The 10,554-nt window shown below is 47.1% G+C and overlaps 1 protein-coding gene across 3 annotated transcripts in view; it reads left to right on the top strand.

The window, feature by feature from the left end:
- Nucleotides 1-10,554, top strand: part of satb2 (SATB homeobox 2) — a 48,299-nt gene that overhangs the window by 1,177 nt on the left and 36,568 nt on the right. For 2 of the 3 annotated variants that reach the window (XM_078940233.1, XM_078940232.1), the window contains exon 2: nucleotides 10,291-10,506. In XM_078940233.1, coding sequence (XP_078796359.1) covers nucleotides 10,335-10,506 — 172 coding nt within the window. In that variant the 5' untranslated portion in view covers nucleotides 10,291-10,334. Of the gene's footprint in view, nucleotides 1-1,825; nucleotides 2,135-10,290; nucleotides 10,507-10,554 lie in introns of those variants that run through there. The other variant, XM_078940231.1, reaches the window with a different exon arrangement.

Genomic DNA, 10,554 nt, shown 5'->3' with positions numbered 1-10,554 from the left:
AAAAAAGATTATTTATATATATATATATATATATATATATATATATATATATATATATATATATATATATATATATATATATATATATATATATATATATATATATATAAATATAAATAATATTTTTTTGATTTATGTATATATGTATATATAAAAAACCATAGATATAGCCCTAGTTTACGTTTTTATTAAATGTAGGCCCCATTAATTATGTATATATTCATGCGAATAACAATAAATGCGATCCTGTATTACCTGTTGTTTCTCATTTATTTATTGAATGTTTTTGTAAATGTTCGGGCCTTCATATTTGCTATTATAGACGTACACGCGCTGTGTGACATCACGGTACTTGTAATTTAAACATGTTTGAAACCACAATGGTCTAATAATGATAAAATAAATAATATTAATAATAATAATAATAATGATAATAATAATAATTATTATTATTATTTATTTAAAAACGTAACGTATTTATGTTATTTTTCCTGTAATGAGTTCCGTTAAAGAAACATTCGTTTTGTTATGAAGCTCATCATTCTGACATCATGACTGTTGAATCAGCGACGATCTGTGGAAATAAAATCTTCATTTTTTCTCCAATTGAATCATCATGAGTCTGTCAGCAGAACTGAAGCGGTCATGTTATCATTTTTGTGCGCTTTAGTTTTAAACAGACGATTCTGGATCTCCGCACCTCTGCGCAGAATCGCTCCTGTCTGCGTCATGACCGCGCCGCACACTGCGGGTTCTCGGGAATCCCGCAGGGCGGCTGCGGCTGTGGGCACTTTTGGGGCAGAACTCTGAGGTCCGTGTATGAAGTAGCGCGTGTTTCCCGGGACTGGAACCTGCAGAGCTGCGAAGACTCAGAACATGAGGGAGTTTCTCCTGACGTGGCCCGGAGCCCCGGAGCCCCGGAGCCCCGGAGTCCCGGAGTCCCGGAGCCCCGGAACCGTTCTCTATCCTCACAAACAAGAAGTTCCCCGGAGAACATCAGAGCAGGAGGATGATGAAGCTCAGGAAGAGCGAAGAAGATTCCTCCGACTAGGATGGGGGGGGGGGGGGGGTATCTGCGGCCTTTTCTACGCAGTCAGCTGTTGTGTGTGTGTGTTTCTGTTTTGTGTGTTTCTGTTTTGTGTGTTTCTGTTTTGTGTGTGTGTGAGTGGACAGTGTCTCGTGGCCAGAGTTCCGGTGCTATCCCCGCGTAGCGGCGCTTTTTGTCAGGTGTCACCCCGGTCGTCGCTCAAACCTTTTGGAGTTTCGTTGTTTTTCGGTTGCGCGCGCGCGCGCTCGCGGCGTTGTATAAGCAGACGCCCGTCCATCACCCGCAGGTTGTTGATTAACAGGATCTTCCGGCGCGCGCGTCTAATAACGAGGGTGGTGGCGCGTGCGTGTATCTGTATTGTCTGTGTGTGCAGGTGAGTGTCTGTGCGTCTGTGTGTGTGTGTGTGTGTGGGGGGGGGGGGGGGGTCATCCTTCATTTATTATTATTAGGCTACTTATTAACGCGCAGCAGAACGTGGACTTCAGCTCGGGCGGGACTCTAGGATGACACCGAGAGCAGGTGACGTGCCCACACGACCACGCGCTCTCGGAACAGCACCTGCTGGTTGGGGTGGGGGTGTGGGGGGGGGGGGGGCGCTAATCCCTGGAGTGTGGGACCCTCGATCTTCATCAGTTCCGGTGGTCTCTTCGGGTTCGGTTCAGCCGGACCCGCCCCACGTGTTGCTGTCAGGATCGAGTCCCTCCCCCGGTCTGGTCCCTCCCCCCCTCCCTCCTCCCCTCCCTCCTCCCTCCATCAGTCAGGATCGAGGCTGCCGCCACTGATTGAGACGCAGGAACTGAAAGTCACCCGCGGCCGCGCGCTCCTCTCCGCATGTCCCCTGACAAACGAAGCGCTCTGGTCCGGGACCCCCGAGCCCACGGCTGACAGACACGGACCCACCCGCGCTCCCGCAACCTCGCGCGCCGCACAAGCCAGGCTAACGGAGCTCCGTGGAACTCCGGTCCGCTCCGGGTCCAGGTCAGAATCTGCGGGTTCCGAACCGACGCTCAACCCTGGAGTCTCTCCTGCTGACCCATGGACAAAGCCTCAGCAGCGGCCAGCAGCGCCACAGACACGCGGTGAACAGTGAGTACACGCACGCGGACAGACACGGACACGGCAGAAAAATGCTGCAGAAAAAAGAGCTGAAAGGAATATGGAGAAATCAAAGCAGAGAGGAAAACTATTATTATTATTATTATTATGCTTGTTGTTATTATTATTGGTATTAATATTATTACTACTAATAGTTGTGACAAATACTTGGAATTCTTTCTTCCAGCCTTTTCATAAAATAAATGAAGTTTTCATAATTCTTCTTTAAATTTGCTCGTTGAAAATAAAATGAAATAAATTTAAATAATTCAGACGTTTTCAGATTAATAAGGCTATTAAAAAATATTTATTCAGGATTTTATTCTGTCGCTTGATGATTTTATTCCACATTTTTCTTCCTTCGCTTTTGTTTTGTGCCTGCGCGTGTGTGAGCGCGCGGATTCTCGAACGAAGAAAAGTCAATCTTTAAATCAGTCTCGGAGTCTGTCGTGAACTTTTTGCCACTTTTTAACTATTAAAAGAAACAATTAATGACCAATTACTGCGCGAGGCGTCACTCATTAACGCGCACGGTCGCCTCAAAAACGGTACACGCGCTCAATCAGACTGGAGATGCGGAGCAGGGGCGCCGGTATGGACCCGGCGGTGCAGGCCACGGTGGTTCGAGGGCCCCGCAGAAAGCGGGAGCCGCGGACCCGCGCCGCTCGAGTGCTGCGGGGGCCGAGTTGAGTTCAGGACGGACTTTAGGAGATATCCCTCCGGCCGCGCACGCGCTCACCAATAGATTGATTTTCAAACTCCGTTGGACTTTTTGGTGGTGGTGGTGGGGGGGGTTCTTGGTTCCAGAGAATCGGACCATCAGAATCAGAACCCGACGGTATTTGGAGATCAGTGACCGATGATTTTCCGAATTATAAAGCGGCTTTAAGATCCCTGCTGTGCGCGGCCACGCGCGTCCGCCTTCCAGATAATTCTGCGTGTTTTTTTATTTTTGTTTTTTCAATTTTCTGTTTTTTTATTCTTCTATTTCAGAATTTCGTTGCTCCTTTCTGGGTTTTGTTAACCCGAGTTTAGACCCGATCCTCACCCGGGTCAGAGCTCGGACTGAACCGAGTCTTTCTCCGTGAGGGCCGTTTTTTCCGTGCGCGAGGACAATGCCAGAGACGTGCACGACTTTGCGGACACAGTTTCTGGTCGGTTTGTTCCAGCGCGCCTGCGCGGTCGCCTCAAAAGTTCCTGTTCATTTAGAGATCCCTCGTGTGTGCGCGCGTGCGCGTGCTGTGTTTGTCTGCACTGGTCTCTGTACACGCGCACACCAATTTCCCAAACATCAACTCCAAACACCCGGTACTCGGGAGGAAAACGTCCCTAAGTATCTGTTTACGTCATGAGAGTAAAAATACTCTGATTACTGGCCGGAACTCACTAAATCAGTTCCAATGATTATTACATGGAATCTTCATTTCCAATATGTTCAAATGTAAAAACTGGGATGTTTTCCATGTTTTCCACATTAAAACTTCGCCTCAGCAGGAAAGTTCTCAGAAATAAAAATAGAAAAAAATCCCTTTCAGCTAAAATAAATACAAATGGCAGTGAAAGTACTTTTATGCTAAAGTGATTTCGTTAGTTGTAACGGAGTACAGTGGATCCCAGCGGCCTCCTCCACTTCTCATTTTCCTTCATTGCTCTGACCGGAAGAACAAAACCGGGAACCGCGGGGCGTCTTTTATCCAGAGATTTGAAATCAAAAACGACGCCTGCTTTTATTTTGAAACGGCCTTTTTGCTTCTTTGTCTCTAAAATATTTTAACCCGAGTGAGGGCCCCTCACCCGATCTCCTTATCATAAAGCCTAAATCATCCCGGGTTGGGGTTCTTCTGCAGAAGGTTGTCCAGTGTGTCCCGAGCCTGCAGAGCCGCGTCTGCGCAGCTGTCAGCGCAGACGCGGCTCTGCTGCAGGCCGGCAGCGGCTGTAGGTCAGCGGGCGGCATCCTCGGTGCTGCACGCGCGTCAGCAAAACTCGCGCGTTTCAGCTTGGGTGTCGGTAGGACTCCGTGGCGCGGGACGTCCGTTCCGCGCGGGCCAAAGCAGCAGGTCAAAGGGCTTTTCTGAGTCCTCGTCTCGTGCGCATGTGCACGAGAGCCAGCATCACGTTCAGGATGATCCTCAGATGTCTGAGGAATTCCACAGAAGACTTTTTATTAGTATAGACGTGTGTGTGTGTGAGTTTGCCTTTGTTTGTATGTTTCTGTTTTTGCGTGAGTTTCTGTTTGTGTGTGGGTGTATGTTTGTGTTTCTGTGTGTGTGTGTTTCTTTCAGTGTGTCTTTTCTGCATGTGTTTTTGTGTTTGCCTCTATCAGTGTGTGTGTGTGTGTGTGTGAGACAGTCGTTCTCCTGTTTTTAGGACCAGCTCGTGTTTTCTCGATAAGCCACTATCATATTTCACATTATTACTCGCTGTAGACACAACAAACACACAACTGAAGTCAGCAGAGCAAGAATGTGGACACACCCGATGAAGAAGAGGAGACACAACAACAAACAGTCTCCTGCAGACACTCACACACGGAGGAGGCTGTCTCTGTTGTCTTGTTGTCATTGTGTAGTTGTCTGTTTCAGTCTGTTGTGTAGTTTTTCCAGAACGCGTTTTGTCTGACAGTCAGTAAGGGGGGTCAGACATCACACCCAACATAATTCTACAGAACAGCTGATCATTGATCAGACCTCCTGGATGTCTATAAGCTCCGCCCCTGCCAGGTGTCGGTCCCTCCGGTGATTGGACTGCTTGTCTCCGTGCCACATTTGGGTTCTCCTTGAAGAAATCCCGCTGCCGGACCTCCTCTCTGGGCAGAGCAGCGGTTCACACACCGCTGCGTCACGGGTTTGATTCCTGGCTGTGTCAGGCCGCTCCACGGTTGGAGCAGGTATTTTTCAGGTGTACCTGCAGCGGCCGTCAGCAGAAGGCGGCTGCAGTCGTCACCAGCTGCAGTTTGAAATTCAAACGATTGATGAAGACTCCAGCTTCTCCTTCCTCCGGTTAACTGGGATTCAGATTTAGACGGACCAATCAGAGCCTTGTTTCTGAAATGGTTCAGCTTCACGACCAAACTGTTTGATCCTGTAAAGCAGAAATGTTAGGAATCAGTTTGGAAAGACGTTTCTGAACTCAGGCTGGTGTCTGAAGGACGGCACGCCTCTGACCTCCTGACTCGAACCCGTCTGATCCTCTGATGATCACATGTTTCTGGAGGCTCCTCATGCACACGCGTGTGCAGCTGCTGTGAGCACCTCTGGACTGGGAACCAGAGGCAGCAGGTCTGCACGGCGCTGACGGAACAGCAGCTTATCTCTGGGAAAAGGTTCAAAACCACAGAACGCAAGCCGAACGTGCGGCGAGATGAAGGTGATGCTGGGTGGGAGCACCAGATGGAGAGATGTCGGGGGGGGGCAGCCTCGATAGGGATCAGCAGCAGCCGGGACAGGACCGGGACAGGACCGGACCTGTCAGAGCCGTCAGATGCCTCTGAGGATAAAGATTACCACAAACATGTACTCGAGTAAAAGTAATCTTATCTCGCTGACATAACACTCAAACAAAAAGAACACAAAGTAAAAAGTAATCCCCCAAGAAATACCAAAGTACTGGGTTAGTATCTGATCATAAATGTAGATTTTGTGGATTTAGATCCTGTGAATGTTTTCTCCGTCTTTTGGGATGATTTGTGGGAAAAGTTCACTGTAAAATATCACAGATGGATCTTTTTACAGCCCCCCCCCCCCCCCCCCCCCCCAAGCAACAATAATGTGACGTTCAGCAATGTGACCCTTTAAGAAACAGTTCAGTTATCTAAAACCCAAACTATGTTTCTGCATCAGTCAGAGGTGGATGGGAGCAATTTGCAACAACTGACACTTGCTTTGTCTGAAGAGCTGCTTGACTAAAAACTGGTGTTTTTGGTGGTTTTGACGTGTTTTGTAGCTTTTTTTCATAATTGAGGACATTTATAAAAGTATGTAGGGTTAAAACTTTGAGTGTTTCTTCATTCAAATTGTGGTTTACAGCAGATGAAAACCTGACGTTTGAAAAAGCTCTCAATTGTGTCGCAACAACTGAAATGTCTGTTGTGAGGGGCTGAAAGCTAAAACACACAGGCATGATATATATACACATATATAAATATATATTAATATAAATATGGTCCAGGTGAATACTCTATTCTGATTGGCTGCTGTTAGTGCATTAAAAAAAAGTAGTTCCGGTCACATATCTGAAATGTTCTGTATCACTGCGCTGGCTTCTGTAAACCAAACGTTAGCTTCATCATCTGGACAAAAACCAGCGGTTAGAGGAGAACTGTCTCTCTGAACTGATGCTTTATTTAACACATCGTGATCATCAGCAAAGTTATCGCTTTCCTGCAGTCGAGGTTGCTGCTGGCTCAGCTGTTACCATGGCAATACACCGCACAACACATCAAATAGTCCACTTTTTGTGAAAAATTAATCTAAACTGAAGAAATAACAAGAATAAAGGACTAAAAAATGATTGGATATTTACTCTTTTGTAAGTGACCGTGGTATAAGCGGGTTAGTGACGTCGTGTCTATTGTTTGAAACGAACAGACTTGAAAGCAACCGTCCTCCGCGTGTCGACGGTGATTTCTGATAACAGGCAGTTCGTTGGGTTTTGTTTCTTACAGAAGTTTCTACCCAGGCTCCTTTACTTTCATGCAGGTTCAGACTCACTTGTATTTACTGATGTTTAAATTCATATAGTCTTAAATTCATTCGGTCTCATCATTTGTTCAGATTCAACCGTCTTCTTTATTTAGGCTTTTATGCTGACATGTTCAATGTTGATAAGCAGATATGTTTATGTTGAAATATGTTCATTTCAGATCCATCTAGATGTTTACTCGTGTCCCTGGTTTGGATAATAAACGTCTCTCAGTTCCTCTTTGCTTCAAATCAGATGAAGGGAAAGTTTTCAGCCACAGTCGGTTCCTAAAATGCACCTTTTCTAAATTTTTGTATTCTCTGCTGATGTTTGACAGAGAAGGTTAGGGGCTGGGGGGGTACTTGGAAAAAGCAGCATAACAAAGGCTTTTCTCAAAAACGGCAACAGCTGGGGCTGCAGAAAAGTAAGTGAGAGGGCGGGGCCTATTTTCTGATCAGGCTTTGTGAAATATTTCCTATTTAAACAATAAGTAATTACCCCCTCCCTTATGCTCATCATTTCTGCACATGATGGGGCTCTCTCACATTCAGCCTTTTTGTCTGGACCTCTCAGTGTTTGGGGACATGGTCCAGGGGCTGCTGGGTAAATGAGAGTAGTCCATTTGGCCCGGCTCCCATCAGGCCAGTCTAGCATGACTTTACACTTATTAAACATTTGGCACCTCAGGGTCGCTGAAGCACAGGCATGTGTGTGCATGTGTGTGTGTACATGTGTTTGTGTGTATATGTGTTTGCACGTACATGTGTGCACATGTGTGCATATGTGTGTGTGTGCATGTGTGTTTGTATACCTGTACATGTGTGCACACGTGTGTGCAGGTGGGAGCTCAGGTTTTTGCAGACTGTTCATATCTGTAGTTCTGAATCATTGGACCAGCAGAATCTCTCTGCTGCAGACAGAAACGTTGAACATAGATCCACCCTGAGGTCATGTGGTTTGGTGCTCTATGGTCGTCATCTTGACCATTTATGACGAAATCCAACCCCTTCCTGTCTGAGACTAAGCTGCACGGACTATACGGCCAGTTGTTGGAAGCATCCACAAAGGCTGCTCTGGAGCTGAGGATTGCAATGTCCTGGGATCGCCTGTCCGTCCTGGGGGAGGATCCCTCCTTCATGTGGACACCCCTGAGGTTTCTTCGTTTTTTCCGGAATCCGTTTTTTTAGGAGTTTTTCCTTAACGCGAAGGGGGGTCTAAGGGCAGGGATGCCAGTATAGCTTAGTCAGTTTGTTAGTTTATATTTTCCTATTGAACTCTTTGTATTCATGATCCTTTTGAGTTCATGTTTCACTTTGAAGTCCATCGAGACGACTGTTGTTGTGATTTTGGGCTTTACAAATAAAATTGAATTGAAAAAAAAATTGAATTGAATTGGGTCAATGAAAAGGCCACGCCCCCTTCTTTTTTGCAAAAGAAAACCTAAACCTAACTGATGAAGCTAAAATACTGCCCAACAGCCATGATGGAGATGAAACAGCTTTGAAGTTTATGTTTTTTTATATTTGTTGCTATGTTGAACCATTTTGTGAAATACAGTCGTGCAACGCGCCCCCAGTGGGGGAAGTGACCTGGCTCCAGTGAGTTTGGTTTTCCAAGCAGCCTTGAGGAGGAAGTGGAAGTGTCTGTGTGTAACTGTTTATTAAATGATTGTTACTGCAGGGAAATGGAGGGACTGGAGCGTAAGAGCAGAGAAGCTGCTGGTCTCTCTGGGTCTTTCTGGTCTCTCTGGGTCTTTCTGGTCTCTCTGGGTCTTTCTGGTCAATCTGGATCTTTCTGGTCTCTCTGGGTCTTTCTGGTCTCTCTGGGTCTTTCTGGTCAATCTGGATCTTTCTGGTCTCTCTGGGTCTTTCTGGTCAATCTGGATCTTTCTGGTCTCTCTGGGTCTTTCTGGTCTCTCTGGGTCTTTCTGGTCTCTCTGGGTCTTTTCTGGTCAATCTGGCTCTTTCTGGTCAATCTGGGTCTTTTCTGGTCAATCTGGCTCTTTCTGGTCTCTCTGGGTCTTTCTGGTCAATCTGGATCTTTCTGGTCTCTCTGGGTCTTTCTGGTCTCTCTGGGTCTTTCTGGTCTCTCTGGATCTTTCTGGTCTCTCTGGGTCTTTCTGGTCTCTCTGGGTCTTTCTGGTCTCTCTGGATCTTTCTGGTCTCTCTGGGTCTTTCTGGTCTCTCTGGGTCTTTCTGGTCTCTCTGGGTCTTTCTGGTCTCTCTGGGTCTTTTCTGGTCAACGTGGCTCTTTCTGGTCTCTCTGGGTCTTTCTGGTCAATCTGGGTCTTTCTGGTCTCTCTGGATCTTTCTGGTCTCTCTGGGTATTTCTGGTCTCTCTGGGTCTTTCTGGTCTCTCTGGGTCTTTCTGGTCTCTCTGGGTCTTTTCTGGTCAACCTGGCTCTTTCTGGTCTCTCTGGATCTTTCTGGTCAATCTGGATCTTTCTGGTCTCTCTGGGTCTTTCTGTTCTCTCTGGGTCTTTCTGGTCTCTCTGGGTCTTTCTGGTCTCTCTGGGTCTTTTCTGGTCAACCTGGCTCTTTCTGGTCTCTCTGGGTCTTTCTGGTCTCTCTGGGTCTTTCTGGTCTCTCTGGGTCTTTCTGGTCTCTCTGGGTCTTTCTGGTCTCTCTGGATCTTTCTGGTCAATCTGGATCTTTCTGGTCTCTCTGGGTCTTTCTGGTCTCTCTGGGTCTTTTCTGGTCAATCTGGCTCTTTCTGGTCTCTCTGGGTCTTTCTGGTCAATCTGGATCTTTCTGGTCTCTCTGAATCTTTCTGGTCTCCCTGGGTCTTTTTAGTGTCTCTGGATCTTTCTGGTCAATCTAGATCTTTCTGGTCTCTCTGGGTCTTTCTGGTCTCTCTGGATCTTTCTGGTCTCTCTGGGTCTTTCTGGTCTCTCTGGATCTTTCTGGTCTCTCTGGATCTTTCTGGTCAATCTGGATCTTTCTGGTCTCTCTGGGTCTTTCTGGTTTCTCTGGATCTTTCTGGTCAATCTGGATCTTTCTGGTCTCTCTGGGTCATTCTGGTCAATCTGGATCTTTCTGGTCTCTCTGAATCTTTCTGGTCTCCCTGGGTCTTTTTAGTGTCTCTGGATCTTTCTGGTCAATCTGGATCTTTCTGGTCTCTCTGGGTCTTTCTGGTCCCTCTGGATCTTTCTTGTCTCCCTGGGTCTTTTTAGTCTCTCTGGATCTTTCTGGTCAATCTGGATCTTTCTGGTCTCTCTGGGTCTTTCTGGTCTCTCTGGATCTTTCTGGTCTCCCTGGGTCTTTTTAGGCTCTCTGGATCTTTCTGGTCAATCTGGATCTTTCTGGTCTCTCTGGATCTTTCCGGTCTCTCTGGGTCTTCCTGGTCTCTGGCTGCGACGCCGTGGCTTTAGCAGTGCTTTCACAGAGGCGTCAGCGTCCATGAAGCGGTGTTTGCTGCTACAGAGCATTTTATGTCTGACCCCTGTCTGCTTCTGCTCCCATATCTAGACTCCTTCTCCCTGGGTGAGGCTCCTGTAGGGCTGTGGAGGAGGATGGAGCAAGGAGGAGAGAGTCCCGTCTCCCAGGGAAGTCCGGAGCAGAAAAGCAGCAGTCCAGACCTCAGCAATGCCCCCCCACAGGGAAAAAGGAGTCGGTTGGAACTCAACGGGAGCCCCACCGGGCCACGAATGCGCCACAATGGAGCTCTTCCACGTCCCGTTGGAGGTAAAGGCTTTTTAAAAAGCCGTCCCGTATGACGATGTTAGGTTCAGG

The sequence above is a fragment of the Oryzias latipes genome, chromosome 21, assembly GCF_053564925.1.
Source record: "Oryzias latipes strain Hd-rR chromosome 21, Olatipes_Hd-rR_3.1".
NCBI classification, from domain to species: Eukaryota; Metazoa; Chordata; class Actinopteri; order Beloniformes; family Adrianichthyidae; genus Oryzias; species Oryzias latipes.
Note: the sequence above shows the minus strand (reverse complement) of the source record. Positions and strands in the feature narration are given on the sequence as shown.